Raw genomic sequence first — 25,920 nt, 5'->3', positions numbered from 1 at the left:
AAGCAACAAATATCTGGTTCAAAGATTTGAGCGAAGATCTTCTCGGACTTTGATCTCACTCACATGACCTAATTCCTTGAATTCATCCCCCAAACTGGAGGTTGGCTTGTGATGGGATTTGAACTAGTAAGGATTGGCAACCCGGTAGTTGGGTCCTCAAAATGCAACAATGATGGGTAGAATCGTAGACCATCAGGGGTGGTGCTCTAGTAGTTTCAAGTCAACTCTCATGCGGTTTGATAGTTTCTATGTCTCAAATTCGAATATCAACTGCTCTTATGTTTCTTGTATTAGGCAGCTGTATATTCTTTGACATGAACATGAGATCGTTACTGGCTTATGTAAATTATAATAGACTTCCTGTAGGACTACGCTGATGGTATAAATATTTGTGCTTGTAGTTCATATGCCTAATACTTGCATAGGTCAAACTCAAAAGTTCAAACATTAACAGTAAATAATGCAAAGTAAGAAGATGCATAAAATCATCCATAGCTAACCTACCACTAGTTGGTTAGAGAATTATCACTTAGAAGGCTGCGTGGATGCTGAGGGATAGTTTTGTCAAACACTCACGTGAGCATAGTTAACTAGTCAAGTCTATCTGCCATCAGTAATTAAGATTATCACATGGAACCAATGAACTTCATTGAAAAAGTTGTTGATGCATGAGTAGAGATGTTGGAAGAGAGAGAGGATCTGATTGCCTTTACATGTTCACTTTTCTACTAAGAGGACTAGCATTTGTTAATGTGCTTTTAGCACAATTGTGATAATCTTCTAGGAAAAGCATCAAAGGGGTCTTGAGTTCGAACATTCGTTACTTTATAATTTTTATTCTGAGTGAATCATCTTCCACAGCATCTCTAAATTTCTAATTTTTTTTATTATAAATATTACTGAAAACTCAGGCTTATGGGGAGGCAAGAAGATGTAGAAGGACAAATGTTCAAAGCCAAGACCTTCTTGAACTTGGTGCCTCTATTAGGAAGTTGCCACGATTGTGCTAGAACTACATCCATCCACATTGTGTTTGGCATTTGTTCTAAAAATGTATTTTAGGTTAGTGTACTTAGATTCCAAACAATGGGACTGAAAAAACAAAAAAATTATAAGTTTATTTAGACTGTTCATATTTAAAAAATCATGCTTTAAATTTCAGCCTATTATTTGACGTTTAAGTGCACTGTTATCCATAGCAGAAATTTTTTCCCCATAACTACTAAAAGGTCTTGAGTTTAAATGCACATAAACAAATCAAAATATTGACTTGAAAAAATGCAAATCAAACACAAATTTTCGTATTAATTTCAGTGCATCAGAGAGATTCAGAGTTTGGACCACTTAATTGGTTGTTCCCACCACCCCACCCCCAAAATAAGCCGCCATAATATAATGAAACAAAAAACTGCGTTTACTAAGTTTGACATGAATTTTAAAACTTCACCTGGCATAATTTTTGTCGTTTCCCTAACTGTGGTAGAGAAGTTTCATGAATAAAATTCGACTAGTATATATTTTCAAGATAACATTTTGTTAATTAATTAATCAAGAGTTAAACCCAATGATGATTAATTAGAGGCTAGCTTCCAGGAACCCAAGGAGGTAACTTTGTCGTTACTTGGTGAAAGCTGAACTCAAGGGTCCTCCAATCAGATGAAGACGAAAATGCATCTCTACTTCAATAAACTATTCTTACCCTTTCTGTTGGGATGACTTCTTTAACTTATATAGATGCTTTGCCGCTTCTGTGTCAAGTTTCAATCACTCTGCAATGTACAGAGCTCAGAGCTATAGCTTCTTCAATCTTGAGAATCACTGCAACTTCCGTAACAGAGCTACACAGAGCTCTTATTGTGGAACTTCATCGATCTGTCTCTACATGTGATGTGGATCAGGCAGAAAAGAGCTTGTTAATGTGTGGTGCCCAGCTTGAACTTCTATGCTTCCAACACTTGTGTTCAAAGGACCAGTTCCTATATTTATATTAAATTGAGGATCGCGTTAACATTAAACAAATTTGTCCAGACACGACAAACCAACGTGTTATCAACTACCCATCATTTATTTCTGGTCCTCTTCAGATAAATCTATACGTACCCTTCCTTCCATAAGCAACCTGCAACCTTCACTGCATTATTCACAGATACAGACACAGACACAACACCTGCTCACATGCTTGTCTCTCTTGCATCTCTCTCTCCTCTCAGTAGAGCCAGCTACTGGGTCTCCTCTATTATCTCCCAACAATGAAACAGAGACGCTGACCCATGAATGGTATCTTGTTTGGCAGGTATAAGATTATAGACACAGCACCACAAGGAATCTCTCCATCACTCCCTCTCCCCCTCCCCCACCCCCCCCCCCCCACCCCACCCACCCGATGAAGTGATCTGATAGATAATCTCAGGGATTTTTCCAGTGGTTATATTTGTATTTAGAAATAACTGCTAATGGATAAGGGATTGACATTATATATGGATGTTTCATGCCTTTTCAGTTGAAAAAGATTAATCAGAAAAGAACAGGAAAGGAAGTACAGGTCTTCGCAATCACAGTTGTACATACCTATTATAAAAGGAAGTGCTATAGAACTTGTTTATAATCATTGTTGTTTTACTACTTATATTAATTACATGTGAATAGAGTATTATCAAATTAGAAGTGGAAACTGAGGAATAGATCTTCATTGGATGAAACTCTAGATTGTTTAATCCATGGATTATTCTTTACTGTGATCGATGGAGAGAACTCCTAAAGATATTCATCATCTCGATGGGGAACAGGCTCTGGCTTCTACCACGAACAAAATTTTCTAGTGGGGGAAGAGGGGGACCTTCCTATATTTTGTAACATTTTCTGGACAAGCTAGCTATGCATGACGAATAGGGCCTAACTGGACTTTGTTTTATTATCCTTCGATGTGATTTTGTTTTCTCTCGTTCTTGTTTTATCTGTGATTTGGCTCTCCTAGATTTCTCTTATTCAATACAGCAATTATTGTTCGTAACATACAATAGAATATATAGTTTTACTCATGAATAATGGTGGTTTTGGATTATTCAATTAATTCTCCAACTTGATAGCTGTTCTTTCACTAACCTGTCAATTCTTACTCTCGATCACCCATACAACACCACAGTTCGTTGGAGAAATCCAGAGTTTGTTGCTATTAATTGATTCTTAGGTTCAACATCCATTGTAGATTTGTAGTATTCCGCCTGGAGTAGAAAATCCATCGGCTATAGATTTGGAGTCTGCGTTGCCCATATCAGAGTCATCTACAGTGTAAGATTTCTTCTAACAAAAACAAAAAACAGTGTCAGATTTCTGTGTCACAGGGGAAGATTGCATAGGAAGACGTAGTTGGACCCCAAGGTAAGATTTCTCCCTGAGCCCAACCTAATATTTTTTTTCTTTTCAAGGAAAGAAAATGAGACTAATTTGAGCCCAAGTCCATAGATCCCCAGAAAGCATGATATGGGTTGATTTTGTTTTTTGTACACCTCTGGGATGGGCTTAGGCCACAGCTCTAGCCTGACCAATGTCTATACCTAAGTAGTCCTGTTTCAGCAGCTCCAAAGCTGAGTTTCATAGAAATTGTAGAAGAGGTCTTTAAAGTGAAACCTCAATGGGTGGGTGGCTCAGTTGGTAAAAAACCAACACCTCCAAATCAGAGACTAGAGTTTGAATTCCCTCAGGACTAATCTTCAGAGACTTCTGCCAGCATAATTTGTAATTGAGTTTTCTTCTTTAGATTTCACTGGCAAGTTAAACTGATGCCAACTACTACCAATGTGATCTGATACCAACATGTAGCGATGTCTTGGCCAATAACTTGGCTGCTAAGCAGTGAAGACAAGAGGTATATTGAAAAAATGAATTGACTACCATAGTACTTATGTTACATTTCTGTACGTAAAAACAGCATATAGAGAGAACCTCAGGTTGGTTCGGAAAAGAATAAAATTATTGGGTTACTCAAAAACGCTGCAAAATTCCTACTAGACAGAAAAAAGGAAAAGGAGAAAAAATAAAAAATAATAATAATAATATGGAGCGGTTGGTGATTTGGGCGCAAGATAGATGTGAATTGCATTTCCCCCCAACTATCTCCCAGTTACAATACCAGGGAAGGCTTCGATCTTCTCTGGTGCTGGTGGGTTGTCCAAAAGTGACTTCTCAGCCCCATCTCACGATTGTTGAACCCCATGTAAGGCCAGCTCCAAAACCAGCAACGGCAATTGTATGGCCTGGCTGCACCTTCCCACTTCTAACAGCTTCGTCCAATGCCAAGGGAATGGATGCAGCACTGGTGTTGCCATAATTAGCCAAGTTTGATATAACTCGCTCTGGTGGGATATCCAAACGGGTAGCAACAGCATCAATGATCCTTTGGTTCGCCTGCATGTGAACACTCTTTATATCATTCACCATAAAAAAATAAGAATGTAACTCAACTGAAACCACTTGGAAATTGGACAGATTTAGGGATGCTGAAACCATCAAACACAAAGGGAACACCCAAGATCTGGAAGCCAGAATATATTCATCTTACTACAAATTCCCAGGCAAATTGCTTCAGTGCTGCTGTAGCACCGTGCAACCTATGGTCCATATTGAAACTTGTGGTTGAGATAAAATCTTGACCACTCGTTTCGTCTCGTTTCACGTAAATGAATTTCTTTTTGGTAAAGTTTAACTGCAAAACGAGTGGTAAGTTTCGATCTGGAATGTAGACTGCATGGCACAGCGCCCAAGCAAATTCAGGGTCTAATATATATAATGATAAAAAAGTGGATTGTTCTTTCATCAGAAAAAACCTAGTGTTCTATCAACAAACACCCTTGATACTCCTCTACCCCCCCCCCCCTCAAATCTAAAATAGAAACAGAATCCATGTACAGTTAACATGAGATGCACCAGAAACCGAACCATAAGATCGGTCCAGACCACAAAAAAACAGTGGTCCAAGGTGACTCAGACCACCCAAAGCCACAAGACATATTTCTTTTCTTCATTCTGGCTGAGATCCAATCAGAGTAAGAATTAAAAACTTCAAACGCCTAATTTCCACATACCATGACCATGTTCCCTTACAGCAAGACTTCTTGTCTTAATATTTCAGCTTCACTTCTAAAATTCTCAGCCCCATGATTATAATGACCATTATCTTGATGCTTTTTGAAGGATTCTCCTGGAATCAGGAAAAAAAACTCTACCGTACTGTTAGGTTACTTTATGTTTTTCTCCCTTCCATTCTCCCACCACCTCCCAAAACTTCTTTTTGCTCTTGTTAATTGGGAAAACAGTATTATTAAATGTAATTGGGTGCATAAAGTTGTATGATCGAGGAGGTGAGGCTGTGACAGCTCTGATCATGAAACAGGATTAGATAAAAAAGCATAAAGAATGGCCACAGCCACACATGCAACACTATACAAAAATCAACTCCAGAACAGAGGCCTGTATTTCCTTATGGTGAGATTAGTGAGATCTTCTATAATACCTGATGAAGAAGTAGCCAATCAAGGTTGGACCCAGCGAGACCAGCATTTGCCAGTGCAGTCTCAATCGAATGCGGCACAGAACGAACTGCAAAGCGGAAGACTTCTTTGCCATTCATTTGGATGCAAGAGTAAGAGGAACGTCTTGGGGGAAAGCCTAAAAGTGAACCATTAGTTCCCACCACACTTTCGATTTCATCATCTTTAATTCCAGCATTTAAGTGCCTGCACAAATACTCAGTAAATGACTACTCAATTCATTTTCTCCTACACATTTAGTACAACTAGATTGCCAAAGAAGAGAAAGAAGCTGGAGGGGGTGGGGAGGAGCATTCAATCAGTTTTATGCCAAGGACATACTTTTGGCCATCTCCATCGCTGTGCAAGTCAAATCCAAATAACCCATCCTCACTGCCATCACAGGCCTGCAAAATAATACTGTGTCAAATACAAGCAATGGTCCATCTTCTGCAACACAGTATGAAGTACTATGCCAGTTTATTATTAATTAATCCAGAAATGAACTAATATTCTCATAGGTGTTAATGATAAAAAGTATAACCAATTACCAAAAGTAAGAACTGGTCTCAGCCCATCAATAGAAACCACAGAGTCACAGACTGTTTTTGAAGGTAAAAGATACGGCGAAGTTGCTAGAAATCTGGAGTTACTTACCCCACAAACCATGATATTTAGTTTTTCACTTCAAGTAAGAGAACAAACGAGGAAAGAGAGAAGTGATACAATCTTACAGGCAAGACGCCATACATGATATAACCTGAATGGTAGATAAGGACATTGTTTACCCAAAAAAGGAGTTGAATTTTCCCTCATTACTTAATGCAAGGAGTTAAATTTCAGCTTTTGGATCAACTAACAACTTTGGCCTGGGACAAAGCTGACATCAGATCCTACAAATTTTTAAATAATCATTAAACTTCATACATAACATAGATACTTGGAATTTAATATCAAACTTGACTGAAATAGGTCATAGCTTAAATGTTTACTGAAAATCAAAGTCCTTCATTCTCAAATATGGCAAAAAATAAAGACCCTAGATGTCAGATCACTATTAAAGAACCTTATGAAAATAAATATCAGAGAATATGCTTAGGGTTGGGAACTTGGAGAATTGAGAATTGCACTCTGGCAGGTCAACTACAGTCTTTCACAACCACTCCTATTCCACTTATTTATGCAAATTAAATACATAAGTTCCTTCAGGCAGCAGATAATCCAAGGAGCAGAATGATAATCTGACAAAAACACGTCCACTTGATAAAAATACTATGATACATCCAGTGGTAATGCATTAGAGAGACCTTGCAGTAACAAGCTTACAGAAAGGAGAAATGATATCCATGATTTCCAAGGAAAACACTATTCATGGAGAAGTTCTAACATAGGCATGGATGTCTAGTACGAAGCTTATCTGTACATGACTGTAACAAGATCTTGTGAGAGTTGTACATATAGCAAATTGCAGATCTCAAGGCTCATCTTTTAATAGGTGAAGCCGCTTCAAATTCAAAATCCATCATTGATTAGATGGAAAAAGAAATCTGAGTTTGAGATGCTAAAGTTCTAACACTGCCTTGACACACCAGAGGGATTGTAATCTAATAACTGAAGTAATATCTCTTGAACTGTCATGAGATTGTGAGTTACAATAAACTATGTGGGAGAGGAACATGAAACACAACAGCTAGAATGAGACCTGTTAATGATTGCAAAACAGTATCACATGTATGGGTAGTCAACAAAGTATAAGTAAACCAGCCACAAGCGACGACCAATACATCAGAGGATCGCAAATTTTTAGTCCAGCAACAGAAAGTACCTCAATCAGATCTCAGGTTTTCAAGAAAATTCAGAACAATAAACTAAAAGTCAACAAATCAAAGAAACAAAGAAGATAGGGCACTGAGGTAGTCTCTCACTCCGAGCCTCTCACCGATGGCATCTCACCATCCTCTCAAAAAGGAAAGCAAAAAAGCTTCCCCCCACCCCCTCTCAATCTCATTAATCTAATCCGCATACAAGGCTGTTGACCCTTAGAGACTTATAAGAAGACTCGAAAGAGACTCAAGCACTAAAAAGGTAAATCCAATGCCGATGGCTTCACACAAGCAGAGTTTGGGCAAACGCTTTTCCTAGCAGTCTTGCCCCAGCAATTTTTGCTGAGAGGCAATTTTGATTCCTTGACCTCAGGATACAACTATGGTCCACCAACCAATGTGCGAAGGCCCACACCTAGACTCAAAACACAAAAACAGCAAAGTAATATAAATTGAACACGAACTAAAATAATGAAAGAAACCACCTCAAAACATGACTCTAGCTATACTAATTAAATAAAGGTAATTTTCATTTGGACCCCCTGAGGTTTGATCCAAGCCATTTTCAATCCAATAAAATAACATTTTGCATTTGCCTCCCCTCTGCCATCCAAAAAAATTAATTAAAGATTCAGCATCATTTTTTTTGACCAATTTGCCCTTACATCCTTTTGATATATTTTCTTCAACTTACCTAGATCTTGAACAGAGGTATGAGGTACCACTAATTGGGTATTGGAGTAAGCTTATAACTGGATATGCTACCAGTTCAAATTTATATGGGTATCTTGGTCATAAAAATGACGATATGTCCTTAATTGGTTTTTTTGGAAACCAAACGGCAACCAAATACAGATTGTCATTTTTTTGGACTGAAAATGACTTGGGCCAAACCTCAAGGGGTCCAAATGAAAATTACCCATTAAATAATTCTCATTTTCCTAATTTCTGTCCATATTTTAGGCCCACTTCAAAGTCTTTCTTATTTAAAAATAAAAAAGGAAGCCCTCCAGATCACTTATTGCAACAACAAGAATGGTTCAGAAATCAATATACATCTTGAGAACTACTTGGTCTCAACCATAGAAACTAACTTGTTCCTCTCTAGCTACATCAAGCCTAAAAGACTGATGAACTGAACAAAATATTATTAAACTGACTCAAAACATGACTCTAAATAAATTAATTAATTAAACAAATCCCATTTTCCTACTTTCAATCCATATTTCAGACCCATTACAAAGCACACATATTCTTCTTTACTTTATTTCCAAGAAAAAGACTACGCCCTGTACATGATTTATCTGTATCAATGAGAATAATTCAGAAATCAATATGCCTCTTGAAAACTTGGTCTTAACCATAGAAACTGACTTTTTCTTCTTTAGCTACATCAAGTCTAAAAGACTGATGAAGAAAACACAATATACCAAATAATATCAAGATATGATAATAATAAATAGTTAGGCGGCCATAGCTAGCAAACACTAGTACCTAAAAGATTGAGAAGAACGAAGTACCTGCACTAACACAGCACCAGCAGCATCCCCAAAGAGGATACAGGTCCCTCTGTCAGTCCAATCAACGTATCGAGAAAGAGCATCAGCACCAATTACCAGAACATTTTGGAACCCACCTCCTGTAATTTGAATCAGCTAAGTTCACATACATAGGCCATAAGTAATATGCCCAAAAGAACTCTTTTTTTCTTTTATAAGTGCACATCTGTTTACCTCGTATGTGACATGCAGCCGAAACTAGGCCCAACACAAACCCACTACAGGCAGCCGTAATGTCATAGGATAAAGGATTTCTTTTACAACCTAGCGCTTTCTGGATCTGATATTTAAAGCATGAAAGGATACTTTCAGAAGTTATTATATGAAGATAAGTACAGCTTAACACATAGAAACTGAAATTTATTAACTGACAAAAAATAAAGTTTTAAATGAACCTATATCACCTAAGCATCACACTTCCTTACACCAACAACGATATCGTTCTTATAAAGTACCTAATTTCATTTATAATAGAAATAACATGTACTAAAGCCACAGCTATTATTGTGATTTCCTCTTCTTAAACAGATGGTTACTTTAACCTTAGCACATCCAAATTCCTAAATCATGTGGATGTACCTGAGGAGCACTACCAAAAAGATCCTCCGGAGTAGATGTGCACAGCAGGATAAGGTCTACATCATCAGCATCAACTTGAGCCATTTGAAGAGCTCTCTTTGCCGCATCAACAGCCATACCCGTTAAATTGTCTTTTCCTGCAACGGCACAAGTCAAACTAAAAGAAATAAATATATTTTCATCCGTAGGGTATCATAACCTCTTAAGGTTAACCCAACCCCCCCCCCCCCAAAAAAAAAAAAAAGAAAAAAAGAAGAGAGAGAGAGGGAGATAGAGTGAAGAAGGAGAATTTCAAGTAACAAATAAGCTCTCCAATGATTGTTCACTATGTAAAACATGAAAGAAAAGCAAAGGGAATGAGGAGTATAAAAGAAAAGAGAGAGAGAGAGAGAGAAAAAAAAAGGAGGGAAAGTCCCACTTTAGAAACCCAAGGGAGTATGTCACCGGTGGTTAGGTCATGGTAAACAATTGAAGTTTGCCCCTAGTTCCACAGAAGATACCACCAAACAGTGGGGATCAACAGCCAGCAGCATTTTCCATTTAACCTTTTAGTCCTGGTACTAAACATAGAAAAATGATAAGGACGGCACTATCCTGGATAGTGAGGATGGTACCTGCAAGAACTCGTCGATTACGAATCCCAGTGCGAACAGAAATCCATTCATCAGACGTTTCAACAAATTTTGCAAGTTCATCATTTGAGATCTGAAGATTGGGAACTGCTGAGCCAGATCCAACAAGTTTACACCCCCTGCTTACAAGCCTGTAGGAATTCCTTGTCAAAAATAATAAATTGAAAAGCAAACCTCAAGTCACAAAAGTTGCATCATAGTTGTATCATCCTAATATAATAGAGATGCAAATATAGGAAGGGGGAAAAAATTGCTTTCATTTCTCAGAAGAACAAAGTCACAGTAAAATTGTTACTAAACTCCAGCTAAACTTACTTTGTCGCTGCAGCATAATCCAGGTAAACTATTTAATTTAACCCAAAAAAAAATTTAATGCAAGAATAGCTAGAAAAGATACTGCTAATTTGCTTCTCGTTGACAGGTCTCCCAATATGAAATTTCAATTAGTTTTGTCAAAACTTTTACCCATGGAATATTTTACAACTGACGCCCACAAAATCAAGGAATCCGCCAAGGGGTTGGCAACGTTGGTTAATGAACTTTTTGATTTGTCAAGTAGTTGAAAATTGGAAGCCACTTGTAAAAAAGGATTCTTTGCAAGCAAGGGAAGCATGTTTGCTAAACCTAAATGAGCAAAAGGTATTCGATTATAAGCACATCATACTACTTATGAGAATCTTTCATCCCTATTTGGTGAGGTCTAAAATTCTTCAGTTTGTCAGTTAAGGAAAACTGCACAGAGAACAGAGATGAATAACAGGTAGCAGCTCTGAGTTTGATGCTTGGAATTAAGAAATCAATAAGTAGAAACAAATACATCAGAGAAACTGCTACATTATCAACAAGCTATTAACTTTCATACCTCCAATAGAAAAGGTTTCCCGGGAGACTTGGATTTCGATTACAACCCAAAGTGGCCACTGAGGTGAGTCGTATGGGATTTATCAAAAGTGTAACAAAAGAGAAACATAGAGGACAGATACCCAGGATCCAGACCATCACCGACAGCAAAACAGTTTTCTTAGAATCAATAGCCAAATCCAGGATATGCCTTACTTCAACAAAACTTAGTAAGATAAGAAGAACGGAAAAAGAAGGGAGAGATCCTATATAAACTCTACAAGACGTAGATGATCATCCTTCAAGCATCCTGTTCCCTTCTGTTAGCATCAACATAAGAATAGTCAAATTATAGCTCATTAACAGAAGTAGCATCCACTTGATGATGGCTCAATATATATTCTTAAAGGAAGGCTTCCCTGAAGCTTTCTGCACATTTAATTTTCCAAAAACTTTGGTAAAGTCATCCCTCTTTCATAGCCTTTCTAACCTATCCTGCATGTGTTCTGAATCACATCAAAATACATTTCATTGATTCTCAAACTAGGAACACCTACTATATCCTATGAGTGTGTCCATGACGAGGAAATTAATCAGGAAAAGATAAGAGCCATCAGCAACAAATCTGGGAATCCCTTCATATCTGTGACATTTGAAACCTACATGATAAATAAAGGAAACACCGTTTAACAGAAACCTGGAGCTAGGACAAATAATTTATTGAAGTGGAACGTCCTTTTACAACTCTGCAATTCGCAGTTTCTGTCCCCCAATCATCTCGAATTATTTTGTCTAATCTTAATCTCTATCCATCATTAATCACTTAGATATAACTGGCAGAGATTTTGAAGTGGCAAAACACTAATGTGAACAAACTCAGCAAGCATCAAACAAAAGAAATGATTGTAAGTTTAAAGCTAATCACTTGGAAGTACATAGCTTTGCAAAGACGAATCCCGACTTCGAAAGTTCATGAACTAAACTAAAGCTAAATGACCATAGACCGTTCCCAGAATAAAAATCAGTAAAAGTCAGATTAAAAAGAAGCCAAAATTCTCCTGGTTAAACATGATCACATCCATCACAAAGAAATACATCTACAGCATCGCGCTTTGAGTTGCACTAAACGGGCAATAGGGCCAACAAAGAGAGGAAATTAAAAGAACGAATGAACAACACTTTGACGCTGATACCTGATCAATAATCCCTAGAAGAAGATGACGGGGGAGGGAACTCACCTGGGTGCTCTCGATTCGGAAGGGGCTAGTCCGGAATCATGCTTCTCCACACTTTGGACAGCTCTGCAGCAAAATACCCTAGTGGAATTTCTCAGAAATGGGTAATACCCAAATCGGTAAACGCAGGGAAAATGCAGATTTCTCAGCCTTGGGCTTTGAACTGGAGGAGAAACGTAACCAATTGCATTGGCCATTTAGAAAACAGGCAGGTATAACAGGATCTGTTTGAGGAGAAAAACAAGTTAAGAATAAATAACTCCGATCTCTAGCTTATGGGGGAGACGCCAAGAATGTTGAAGGAATAAGTAGAGCCCATGATGAAGGCAGGCAAATTACATAAACGAAGACATAAAAACAGTGGGCTTGAAGAGAGCACCCAGAGGAGAACTTATTTCTAAGCTTTGGAAAGTCCGCAGTGAAACGGGCGATGATGCCAACAACATACGAAACTTCAATGCAAATTCCATACGACCTTTTTTTTTGTTCCCCCTTTTTTTTTTTTTTTTTTTTTTTTAATAAAAACTCCATTATGATTTCAGAAAAGAAAATTGAAAATTCTCACCGAGCAGAGCACACTAGCTTACTCACTTACTATTCCTTATTTTTATTCAGGAAATCACTCAAGCATTCCTTATTTCCAAACACCCCCAAGCCCTAATCCTCTACTTAGTTTGTTCTTCTCACTTCTTGGTGTTACCAGTTACCATCACCACCCTCTTAAAAAAATAAAAATAAATTTGGTGTTCCTCGGGCATTCCCCTAGCATTAAGATTTTGCCCTTGTTTGGCATGTAACATTTTATCACAGATAATGGTACTTATAGATTGGCCCTGTTGGTGGAGTTTTCGATAATAAAGTCATTGATCAACTCTAAAGGTTTGCTTTGATTAGTCAAATCCGTTGGTTACACCTCCTATATTAATTCTTCTATAATTAACTAAGAATTTAACAAAACATTAGTAGGTCGAAGTCTCCTTATTGTTATAATGTAGAACATTAGATATGAAAATGTCAACATTAAAGGGGTTGAACTTAGAATTCAAGTAATGAATTTAAATAATAGGAGAAGGTGATGGATTGGCCTTTTTCCATGACTTGGTTGAGATATCCAATCTCTTTTATAGCTATGTCTAGTCTCTTTTTGAATAAATTAACTTTCAACCATAGAAAAAAATCCGGCGATGTTTTGTTGGTTTAGTGGATGGCATATCCAAACAGGGGTTGAACACAATATTGTTGATATATCAACGACATATTGCCGAAAAGTTGGTGATATATCGTGGAACGGTCAAACATTGGACTATATATCGCAACTTCCTCAAAATACTGTCTAATTGTTTAAGGACCAACAACGGCACCGGCATAGCAAACACACATGGATTTAGCTAGCCGATCAAGCCTTCATGGAATGCAACTCCACATCCATCGAACTCAAGGTGGTATTTTGTAGATATCTATAGGCCTTCAATATTTTCCAGAAACTATCTGTCTACGTCGTCATTTCTCTAGTGAAGACCAAGAACAACAACAGCAGCAAAAATGAGGAGAAAGACAAGCAAAAACAGTGGTAGAACCCCCTAATTGATAGAAAAGGAGACGAAAACCCTTGTTGGAACCATGTTATGCTTTTCGACCTAAAAGGGGACCATCAGTTACCCTCTCTGGTGGTTATGCACTTTTCTTATAAGATTATCTAGAAAAATGTATTGGCAGTGGTAGGGCTAATATTGATGACCACAACAAGATCTCAATCAAAGATGGTTATTAAGTTATCATCCACATCCAATAGTGGAGGTCGAAATGTTGAGTGAATTTTGCCAGTTTCACCAAGAGGCAAAACGACGAACTGTGCCTAAATTGCGCACCTTGCTTTCAACCAAAAAATAATGATGATGAATTTAAATAAATAACCAATATTGATTGGTTTTCTAAAAATAAAGCCCTTTCTTTCCCCTTGGTAATAGTTTATGAATCCTTGTGATTTGGTCGATGATGGGCCAAAAAAAAAAAACACAATTTGGTGAATGCTAATGCAAATGCAAATTAATGTTGTTGTTTTTTTTGTTGGAATTAGATGTAATTGACAGGGGCACTTTGGTATTTTTGCTCTGGAATGTATAAGATATATATGGATGAATTGTGGATCTGTTGTTGTTCATCGTGTTAGCCTGTTAGGTGAGATCTTTCCATTAGGATGTTCGGCTGTGTAATGCTCTATGGTTTTGTGGTATTTGTATATGTTTGAGAGAGTGAGAGTACATAGACTCTATTGTTGTAATCTCTTGATGTTAATTTGGTTAGTGCATGGTATGCTTTGAGTTCTTATAATTCATCATTGGATGTAGACCATTCAGGAGATTTTAAATATGTGGATTCATGAATGCGAGATTTGTACTTGTTTGGTTATGAAAATCTCTAGATTCATGAAGTCTAGAGATTCATATTTACACTAAGAATGTGAATTTGTAGATTTATAGATATGGAATGAAATTCAGAGACTTCATTCCAACTATAAAAGTGTTAAATATTTGCACATTCACAAATCACGTCAACTAAACAGTTTTTCATGATGAATCCATAGATCTCATTCAATAAATTCAAGTTAACCAAACCGTTAATTTTATGATTTTCACTTGAAATCTTGTGTTTCACTTGATGTGTTTCTTCCTATCCACTGCGTGTTCAAAAATTTGGTCTTTATCCCTTTCATATTAAACCCAATTATTACATATCCATTAATAAAAATTATATATATATAAAAATTCATCTAATTATAATTACGAGTCAAAATACAAGCAATCAATGGAAACGTGGTCAAATTGTTCTACAATGACTGCTCCTTTGTTTTTTAAGGCTCAAACTTTCACATGATATACCATTAAATATTTATTGTTGAAATTAATGTCATGAGAGAGAGAGAGTGAGAGAATAGAATATCAATCTCAAGAGTGGATGAGAATACAACAACATTGCATTCCTAACCTTAATGCGTAGCAAGTGTTAGGTTAGCTACTAATTATTAGAAAATGACACGATTACTCAAGGCCGAAAGCTGAGGTAACCATTTCTATTAATAACGGGTCCTTGGATTTTTTTTTTATATTTTTTTTTTTGGGGTCAAGATAACGTATTCTTGTTACTCCATGTATAACTGCAACCAAAAAGAAAATTGTTAGAGAAATTGAAGAATAGAACCATATCAAGTAGCATTCATGGATCAAAAGTGTTAGCTAGCTGGGACATCCAAATGTATCTACAACGACTTATCACTTCCTTTCTCTTAATTCTCAAGCATATCTTTAATGCTCATTCAAAAAAAAAAGAGACATATTATCATTATAAGGAAGATCATAGACTTGAACCTAAACCATTTCTCTCTTCCCACATGAAGTGTTTAACTAACTCATCTTTTTGGGCCTAATTCTCCTCCTCCTCTTTGATGGGCAAGATCATGGCAATCAATGCGGTCTAGCCACGCTAGAAGCACTACTTTGCGAGTGATCATGGAGTCTTCCATTTACCCAGAGAAAAATTCTCATCTTTTCATTGTTTACAGTAGTACTGTTCATGAGTTCATCCTTTATCGCTGCTGGACTTCTCTGATTGCTTGCACAAGAAAAGAAACCAAATGCATCAGCTTTACTGTCTCTCTTTTCTTCATGATCCCATGGCGACAGATGAAATTTGTCAACAGGTAACTAATGTTTTTTGGTCCATTACTTTAATCTTCTTGGGTTTTCTTGGTAGGACTAGATGTCACTACGAGGATTGATACATAGAGCTGTTTGGAGAACCGGGATTCATATAAGCTGAACCTGTGTAAAGAGATGTTCCTAAAATGCTACTTTGAGTATGTCTTCTACAAATGTCTCCCAGTTGTTAAGAATTAAAGTTAGCATGCACCACTAAACAACAATTTAAAAGATCAATTTTACACTTTTTTTATTTAGGCATTTCTTATAATACCAATTCTAACTCCCAATGTTAAATGAGTAATATACTTCTCATGAAATTAAAGTGGAGTAATTGCGAAGGACCACCAGGGACGTCCAATCCTGGCGTTTGTCGAGTCTTTTGTTGATGGATCACCTCTAATGGGGGAAGTGTTGGCCATTCATTAGTAGGGTCACACATATAAACTTGGGCTCGTGAGCGCCAGGAGTGCGAGAAGCATGAGGGGATACGAGAGCTTCCCGTTTATTATATGTGGATGATCAGTAGAGTTAAGAGTCTACGTAGCCAAGAAGGAGACAATGATTCTAGGGGGAAAAGTACTAGATCACGAGAAGCGATGAATGGACGTATCCGACCCTAATGTAGATGTGACTCAGTAGAGGACTTGCATTGGGCTAGGTATAACCCTAACATGTGCTAATACTAATACCAATGGTGGAGTGAGAGAGTGATGACTTAAACCCTCAGTCATGAAAAATCTGAGAAGGATGCCTTGATCAAACTACTGTGGAGAACCCAAGAGACAGAGATTGTTGAAGGAGAGTAATTAAGATTACCCAGAGGAGTATGATGATTTGTCTTAATGAGTGTCTACCAATAGAGATCAACATTTATAGAGTTAGAAGCATACTTGCATATTGTTTCATCTCATTCGCATTCACTCATTGTTCTTGTTCTTGAGATTATGACTGCTATAATTGTTAATTGTGTTTGAACAACTTGCTAAGTTTTTTTGAGCTCACCCTTCGAGGAATACCTTTTTTTTTATATTTTGTTGCAGGTATTAATGATTGCAAGAGCCAGGACTACAAGTGACTCGTATTACATGCAAGATCTTGATTGTTACGAACATAACGGTGAAGATTTCCAATGTTGTGATGGTTTGTATCAGGATTAGACCTATCTTAGAGCTAGAGTGTTCCATGCTGGAGTTGAAGACATTTGAGTCTAGACATTGTTTGATGAACATAGATACTCGTTGTGTTTAGTGTTAGAACGATTCTTAATTTTCTTTATTTAATTCAATTGTAATACTTTAGATATTCGATCTAACTTCTGCATTGATTTTAATTTAGAGTTTATTTCTATTATACTTTATACTCTTATTTTGTTTTATTCCGCATTTGGATATTCTTTTGTGATATTTCTGAGTTTCATACTTGATTGTTTCTTAATTTACTTTAATATAATGATTTGTTATTACTATTAATTATATCATTATGCTATGTGGGTATATGGTCACCCTGAACTTGATCTTTGGGCTGTGGATCAAACCTTTGGATATTCTAGATATGGTTACTGGCTGGGGGATTGTGATAAGTGAAATCAGATAATGCAAAGTTGGTGAACCTTGTATTCGATGCAGATCTAGCGATCCCTATTGAAGTCCTCAACATTTCGGAGGATATTTGAACCCTCATGAGGGTAGAGTAGAATTTCAATGCAGCTTATTCCTAGAGAGGCCAATCTTGGCGAGTTAGATGGCCCATTCCATTTATGATCCTTGGCTTTTGAATTTATGTAATATGGATGCTAGGTGTTTTCACCCTTTTTTTCTCAATATACTCAACTTTTACCAAATGAAAAAAGAAATTTAAAGAGAAAATTTTATTAAAATATTAATTATTTGAATAAATACCACTTTGTGAAGCTCATCCCTCTCCTTCCTCCACTCTGCCTGAAATCACCACTGCCCCCACCATGCGGGAAACCATCACCCACTACAAACCTTCTGCCATGAATGTTATGAACGATTCCTCCATTGTTGGCCTTGTTGGTTTTGAGAGACCTTTGGTTGCCAAGAGAAGAGAAGGAATTGCTCCAAAAGACTTCTAGTTCTATTGAGGCTCTACTCCGTGGTCACGTCAAAAGCCTCTTGTAGAAGGTTGAAGAAGTCGAGTTCTTCAAACTACTTACCAAGCACCGCTTTTTCCTCCATCTCTTGGATTCTCGTTATGGGACTTCTAGCACCAACTCCTGCCAACACAAAACTTCCTGAGTTTTCTACTTCATTTCAAGGAAGAAGAAGAAGACGATTGAATTATTGAAAAGGCCCTGTAGGTTAATTTCTCATTTCCCATTTACGTGACGAAGAGCAAGTGAGCACAGAAATTTATTCATTTTATGTTCATTTGTCGCTGGTGATTAGGAATTTTTGATGAAGTTGATCTGTTATCCATTAATGGCAACTTTGTAGGCTTGCCAAAATGGCAATTGAGGAGTTGCCACATTGTATGGGGATGACAATTTCCCATTGGGGGTGGGGGTGGGGGTGGGGGGTGGGTGAATTTCAATAAGGTGAAAGAAGGAGATGAGTGAGGAGGGAATCCCTTCATTTACATATATGAAGTGGTATTTAATCAAATAAGGGTACTTTAGTAATCTTTATCTTTTTCAATGAAAAGGTTGTTTGTTCCTCTTTTCACCCCCCCCCCCCCAACCCAAGGCCCCATCAAAAGCCGGGCAAAAAAAAAGGGGGGCCCGGGGGGAACGGGGGGGGGGGGGGGGGGGGGGGGGGGGGGGGGAAAGGGGGGGGGGGGCCGGGGCTTAGTTCTTTCAATGAAAATGTTGTTTGCTTCTTAACATTAACATTAGGAGTAATCAACATTTGAAGAGCAAAATGAGATTGGTTATGCTTTTCTTTCTCCAAGTGGAAGTCTGCTCATGCTGTTTCGGATCCAAAAAAGATTTCATTTTTTTTAATGGGTGAAGCTTTGTGCTTTCGTGATGCTCTTCAGGATGCAATTCGAAGTGAATATAGATGCATCCAGATATGTTCTGATAATTAATTGATTATCTATTTCTTAAATGTCATCAATTTATTTTTAGATTGGAATGTTAGTCTTATTTTAGGAGATATTTTAAGGCTATGTCAGGATATTGATGTTTGTAATTTTCTTTTTATTTCAAGAGTATTTAATGCTTTAGCAGACACCTTGGCTAGGAGGGTCCGGTCAGTGCAGAGTTTTGACTGTTTAACCCATTTCCTCTGTGGTTGGTGGATTTCTTACTTCCAGGTTGTTCCTCTCGGTAGTTTTTTTATGAATGCAATTCTATTACCAAAAATAAAAAATAAACGTTAACATTGGGACTCAAAATTAGTATTATTAAAAATATTGAATAAAAAAAAAGATAAAATTGATGTGACATTATTATCTAATTCCAATTCTTAATGCACCTGACATATCTGTAATTGAATTTTTTTACAGGAATAATAGGTATAATTGATCGTAAATTTAAGAATTGTCCTTTAATTAATTCTTAAAATTTTATTTATAACGGATCCCATTTAATTGGGGTAAAATTAAAATTATGATTGTTGACTTGTTGATGTAGCGGTCTTCGAGGCCAATGCTCCACCATTTTTGAAATCCTTCCCTGGTTTTTCAGCTTTAGCATTTTTCCTGAGAATTGTATTTTCGTCTACCACTAGCCTCAGCCCACCTACCCAGCAGTACGAAGACTAGACTTAATTTTAGGTCCAACCCATCAACAAATCCAGGCCCAACTGCCTTGCCCAGTCTCTGTCTACTAGCCCAGGCCCATCTGAGCTTCAAAAACTGAGTCTGTTATTACTTCTCTGGCCCTCCCATTATGGTTTTTTTTTTTTTGGTACTTCTGTTTCTGGTTGTCATCCCCCATGGTGTCATGAGGCACTTGACAAAGAACAAGAATTAAAAATTTCTGAACATCCTACAGTAACACCTACTGTATTTTCTCTCAAATTTTCTTTTTTGGGTAAATGTCCTGTCTCTCATTTGATTCTTACAGTTTCGTCTCATAAAATAGCACCCAAAGTATAAACACTAATTAATGCTTGGAAGAGGGATTCTTGCCTCTATCCTCTTATAGGATTTTAAGCTTAAATCCTCACAAGGAAAAAATGTTCTTTGAGTTGATTTCATTAGACATTTAAAACTTAGTGTGGGATGTGGTGATTCTTGCATTTCGGCTCCAGAATGTTTTTTTTTTTCTTGTTAAAAAAAAGTCTAATGCTGTAGCTGACTTCCTTGTTGGAAATGCTGTGTCCGTAGTATGCTAGACTCTTTGGCCTAATTTGAATCCTCGATTTCTTGATATGTGTAATCTTCATGCTTTACATGGAAACATACGTTGATACTATTTCTACCCTTTAAATATTCTTTATTTTAAAAGTTAAAAGATTTAAAGATTGGGTTCAAATACTGACCCAATTTATCCATGCATTGCATATAAATGATCCCTCTTGAAAAACCCAACCCACCTCCATTGATTTTTCTTCTCTGATAATCGTGGAAAAGTCAGCAGTGGCTTATGGGCGTCAGTCACTCTAGGCATAAGAGGAAATTTATTTATATTAAAAAAAAAAAAACACAGCTTTTGGTCTTGTCATTTAGCAGAGAAGGAGATAAAGACAAGAGAAAAACCCTGAGGTGGGTTGGAGTGGTGGCAGGGGCAAAACCTCATTTAAGTTAGATTTTTTTTTTTTTTTGGGTCAACTTTTTAAGTGGAATTGAAATGAGTCTAGCTAGGGTTTGAGTTTTAGCAATTGATGAGAGACAAAAAAACGTAAATTTAGAATTTTGTTGGGGGATTTTGTTTTTATATTTCCAAACTCATTTTTTTCCTTACCAAAAAAAAAAAAAACTCATTCTTTCAATTATTATTACTTCTACCACCACTACCGTGAGTGTTTAGAGTCTTTAGACTATAAATCCTCTATAAATGAGCCCAACCTGCTTCTAGTACTGTTGCTTCATCGGTAACAGTGGTAGACTCGCAGGCGCCGTTCCCATTTCCCTTTTCTTCTTTCTCTTCCCCTCTGATGAGTATTCATTACGCAGAAGTATAAACACAAATTTCTTCTCTTTACAAGTGCTTTGGAGAGGCGAAAATGGTGGTTTTTGGTTTTGCTGATGTCTACTTGTTTGTGTGGATTTTTGTTTTTTTCTTTTTCTTCAAGAGAATACTTGAATTTCGTATTGATTGTCTTTCTTCCAGTTGCAGGAGGGTTTCTCCTCTTTACCTCACTGGCTTGAAGTCCTTCTTGGAGAGAAATTCTTTAGCTCGTGCTTGATTCACGAGTCCACCAAAAAGAATGAGAAGAACATATTTTGTTTGGATTGTTGCATCAGTATTTGTCCTCACTGTCTATCTCCTCATCGCTCTCACCGACTTTTACAGGTTTTCAAACCTAAGCTTTTTAATCTTTCTCTTTCAATTCGTCTATTCAATCTTAAATGTTTCTTTGTCTGGTTCAGATACGCAGGTATGTTTATCATGACGTTGTTCGGGTGGACGATATTGAGAAATTAATCAACTGTGACTTTGTTCAAGTAAGTTCTTGAGTTGCTTTTTCCCTTTTTCCGAAAAGACGAAAGTTAGTTTGATTTTATCATTCTGCTGCGGACTAACAAGGCTTGTTTCTCTTTGATGACTAAATTTACAGTCTTACACAACGAACAGCGCCAAAGTGGTGTTTTTAAATCAAAGACCTCAATCTAGGCCTTTCAGAGGTTCCGGGAACGTTTGCAACATCTGTGATAGGAGCCTTCAGGAACCGTATCTTTACTGTTCGCTGGCGTGCAAGGTCAGAAAACTAAAATTAGTAAGAAAAATCACACTATTCTTTTGTATCTGAGTTTGATTTTAAATTTGCCATCCTTACAGGTTCATCATTTGATGAGGACTGAAGGTGGACTGTCGAAATATCTTTACGACTGCAAGTTTCTTCCTTTACCAGAAGTAGCTAAGGGAGATAGCTTCGAGCTTGACGACGGCCAGTTCACAGCTGACTCAGTCCTTGAATCCCCCGGAACTGTACGCACTTCGTCTGGGTCAAGCACGAGCTGTGGTGAAGTGGGTTGCAAAACCCTTATGTGCACAGCTACAACAGAAATTGTGAAGAAGAAACGGAGCAGCAATTCAACCCCACGAACACATCTTCGGCCAACATGGCACATCTCTCTGAGTTTGAACCGGCGAAAGAGCTTGCCTCACCGGTCTCCTCTATACTGAACTGGTACTCTTACAATAATTCATAGGTTTCTAAATAAGGGAAAGGAAGGGTTGAGGGAGGGTTTTTGTTTTACAATGTCTCTTTCGATGCTCAGATGGGTCTTCCACGGGAGAGAAGTGAACAGGAAATTAATGCCTCCCAATTTTGTAGAGAATTTGATTTTCTTTCCTTTCCCTCCTTTTCTGTTTTCAAGCTCAAATGTTAACTCGTACGCATTTACTTGCCTCTTCTTTTTTCTACTGTGTGTCTGTGAATCAAAAGTCCAAAGAGGGACCCTGGTCTGAAGTTTTTGTCTCGTCTTTACTAACTTCAGTTTCCAGTTTCATAGTTCTTAATGATGCTTCTAAATTGTTTTAGTGGATTTCATGATATACCATTTAATGTTTAGCAGAAGAAGTGTGGTCTGCAAGCTGGGTTTCTTACCTTTTATGGTTGGTCTGTGAAATTAGGGAAAAAGTTCTGTTTTTGTTTTGTGAAGAGAGGGAATAGAAAACTTTGTTTAAATTTGAAAACAAGGTTGATTCCATTTTCAGTGTTACATGGAGAAGTTTGGGTTTGGAAGAGAAGGGGGTGGATTCCATACAGTTGTGTCGATTATAGGGGAGTAGCAGAAGAGCTCTTTTTGTGATATTGGTGGGGCTCAGGTTTGCTTGGAAATGGGACCTTAAAGACTTTTTTTTTTTTGCCCAAAAGACCAGGGACCCTAAAGATTTGTGGGGGTCCCTTCTGTCTTTATTCGATCAAATGATACATTTCATTTTATAAGCTGCAAGCAGACCAACAGGGTCACTTCTTTAGGGGGGAAATGTTTCATTTTATTGCTACTTGATTTTTGAGGTTGCCCTACGTAGCTCTTGAGATGTCTGGGCAGCTTCACTCCATGGGGATTAAGCACAAGGATTGGAAGCTGGGACCAGTATAGTATCTGAGAAATGCTAGTTTCTGATTCACCCTGGGATTTTTCATATGCACGCACGCATGCATGCATGCGTGATTGAAGCTCTACCGAGACATTTAACCAAAAAAAAAAAAAAAAAGCTCTACCCAGACATGTTCATTGATTTTGGGTTTGCCATTCCAGGAGTTTTATTTATGCTTTCCTGTTTGCGGGACCACCATATAGTATGTGTTTACATTAATCTCTTGTTTTCCCTATGGAACGGTAGTTTTTTTTTTTTTTTTTTTAAATATAAGGGTAGCCCTTGGCCTGAAAGAGTGGTTGAAATTGTCAAAAACCAATGGCCAGTAGTCTTCTTAATGTTGTTGGATTCTTCAGTATCAGCTCAATGTGTATATGTATCTCATATATATTACCCACTCGGGGAGTAAAATCTGGTAGATCTTTTCATTGTTTTTTTACTTTCTTGTCTTCCAGTTTGAGTAATCAATTGTGGTGGCTTTTCAGCCTTCATAATTTTTGGATAGACATCCCTGCCAAAAAAAACCCTTTGGGTAAACATGAATCGATCTCACAGTTTGAGGATTCAATTTTGTATTCTCTTTTGGTGGCTAGCCGTCCATGTGAAGATATTTTTTCAAGTTGATCTTCAAGATACGATAGATATTTAACCAAATTTATATAGCACAATAAGAATTGAATTTGAGTTTGAGATATATTTTAAAAAAATAACAAATACACACAAATTCTGAACTGAACCAGTTCAAATCCATCAATCAATGCTTGTTACGTCTTACGAGTAGTACAAAATACTCGTGTGTTAGCTTAGTGGGGTTAATAAAATTCAGTTTTTTTTGTGATGAGAGAGATTCCTCATTGTACATGGAAGCATCAGTGAGGTTAATTGTATTTGTACATAGTAATGTCATGCTCTTGTATGGAGCATGGACCATGTAACAGGAAGACTGACGGACTTTGCTTTTGTCAAGCGAATCATTTTGATCGATTGAATTGAAATTTGGGTATCTGAAATTTTGCTTGATCTTCCTGCAAATTAATTGTACATTAATGAAGCAATTTCGACAGTCTTTCTTCATTTTGGATTTGATTGCTAGCATATGTAAGCAAACTCATCAGCCTCCTGAACCTTTCATTGATCTTTTGCTTCCCAAGCTCAGCTTCACCGTTCCCAACAAACAATGGAAACAGCAGAACAAGAAAAGACTGGCACAGTGGCACTGCAGCACATATAAGAGTGATTCGCTTGACAAGCTGCAGTAATCAATCACAGACATGTACAGGCTTACAATTTGTTAGGGCAGCAGTACCGTAGAGTCAGGTAACACTTGTTAGCTTTTGCAATATGCTACCCTATCCATAGAAGCCAGGTACGGATGGGTTGGGGGGTGTTTGGCTTGGCACCTCTAAGTCCCGAATATGCTTCTTAATTCTTACCTTATCGTATAGGGTTGGGTAGGAAGTGCCAGCAATTAACTGTACATGTCAGACATGGACCTATAAAATTCTCATTAACTTGGCCTTATCTGGTTAAAGCAATCAAGTACTCAAGGCATTGTCATTCACTTTCGAACTCATATAGTCATATCAACTTTATTCTTCATGTAAATGGAACTTTGGTCAAAAGGATGCAGCTTTTGTGTTGGAAGAAAACCCAGATCAAGGGGTACAGATCCGAAACCAGTCATCAAGCTAATGGATATGCAATAAGAGGGTCCAGAGATTTAAAAATCATTTTGACTCAAATTGACTTCAAAGAATATTTCTTCTGTGTAGGAGTATCACCCATATCAAGCAATACAGATCCAACACCTGTATTGTATTCAAGCTAATAATTGCTACGCAAGAACAGGGTCCAAAGACTTCTACAGCACGAAATTTTTCATTAAGATTTTACACATGTGATGTGTCCAGAAATTATTAAGCCTTCAGATATATAAAGATGACCTGCAAAAAGATGATTAGACATGGCCCAACCTTGAAGTTGGGAGGCCACCTCCGAAGTTTAAATCAATCGCTGAACGATCACAAAGCTATGGCTGGATGCAAAACATAAAAATGAATACAAGTATTTTCCCAATAGCTCTAGATTGTGTGGGTCACTTATTTATATAGACTTTACCTCCAATTCTCGACCGTATGATGAGTTCATGATCCTTGCGGATGACCGTCTGATTTTAGGGTTCTTCCTTGGATGTTCATCCGTCAGATTTTAAGGTTCTTCCTTGGATGTTCAAGGCTTCTTATAAATCAACTCTGCCTACCGCAAGATTCGAGAGGTCATTCATAATTGGTAGATCCCAATTGTAGTCTAACTGAGGAGACAGAAGGTCCGAACCCGGTCCAAGCGCAATTTTCTTTGTATCAACATTTTAGTTTACTAGATTCCAAAAAATTAACCCAAAACAACACGCGATTATCAACGTCAACATATACCATGTTTACTTGAAAAAAAAGTCACTGCACGTCTGAACTGACATGAAACTGTTCATCTGCAACTCAACTTGCTTCGAACAGTATATCCATAACTTGTCAAGACTTGGCGTGTCCATGGATTAACTGATGAAAGATCTTTTGCTCATAACATTCTCTTTTTTGTTCACGGTGGGCGTAAATAGAGAGGATCTACTCATTCAACTATCGCTGCGATTGGAATTCGCATCCAAACCGGACAAGATTGGTAAGAAAGTCTAAAAAACATGCCCTAAACCCTCATTTTTGGGAGGGCTTAGTGATCAGGCGATTGTTAAAACCGTGCGAACAAACAAGCATGGAACGAATGCAACCATTAGGAAACTAAACCAGTAAATCCTTAGAACCAAGAACTAAAGATAAATCCGAGACAGATTCAAGAAA

General features: G+C 37.4%; 2 protein-coding genes across 2 annotated transcripts; one reads left to right on the top strand and one right to left on the bottom strand.

Annotated features, from left to right (window-relative positions):
• Window positions 1-3,577: 3,577 nt before the first annotated feature.
• LOC149013516 (3-ketoacyl-acyl carrier protein synthase III) lies at window positions 3,578-12,650 on the bottom strand. Its single transcript, XM_089158623.1, has 8 exons — window positions 12,197-12,650; window positions 10,101-10,249; window positions 9,487-9,623; window positions 9,082-9,187; window positions 8,869-8,987; window positions 5,868-5,932; window positions 5,510-5,732; window positions 3,578-4,404 (listed from the first exon to the last, which is right to left on the bottom strand). Exons 1-8 carry the CDS (start codon window positions 12,388-12,390, stop codon window positions 4,183-4,185), a joined length of 1,215 nt encoding a protein of 404 aa, XP_089014749.1. The 5' UTR covers window positions 12,391-12,650; the 3' UTR covers window positions 3,578-4,182.
• Window positions 12,651-20,895: 8,245 nt separating this feature from the next.
• LOC149013515 (protein RGF1 INDUCIBLE TRANSCRIPTION FACTOR 1-like) lies at window positions 20,896-22,470 on the top strand. Its single transcript, XM_089159488.1, has 5 exons — window positions 20,896-21,026; window positions 21,131-21,313; window positions 21,391-21,465; window positions 21,579-21,719; window positions 21,800-22,470. Exons 1-5 carry the CDS (start codon window positions 21,024-21,026, stop codon window positions 22,145-22,147), a joined length of 750 nt encoding a protein of 249 aa, XP_089015614.1. The 5' UTR covers window positions 20,896-21,023; the 3' UTR covers window positions 22,148-22,470.
• Window positions 22,471-25,920: the final 3,450 nt, after the last annotated feature.

Source organism: Hakea prostrata, chromosome 6 (genome assembly GCF_041222555.1).
Source record: "Hakea prostrata isolate BN-2017 chromosome 6, UWA_Hpros_2, whole genome shotgun sequence".
Taxonomy (NCBI): Eukaryota; Viridiplantae; Streptophyta; class Magnoliopsida; order Proteales; family Proteaceae; genus Hakea; species Hakea prostrata.
The sequence above is the reverse complement of the archived record's forward strand: the minus strand, read 5'-3'. Positions and strand labels throughout refer to the sequence as shown.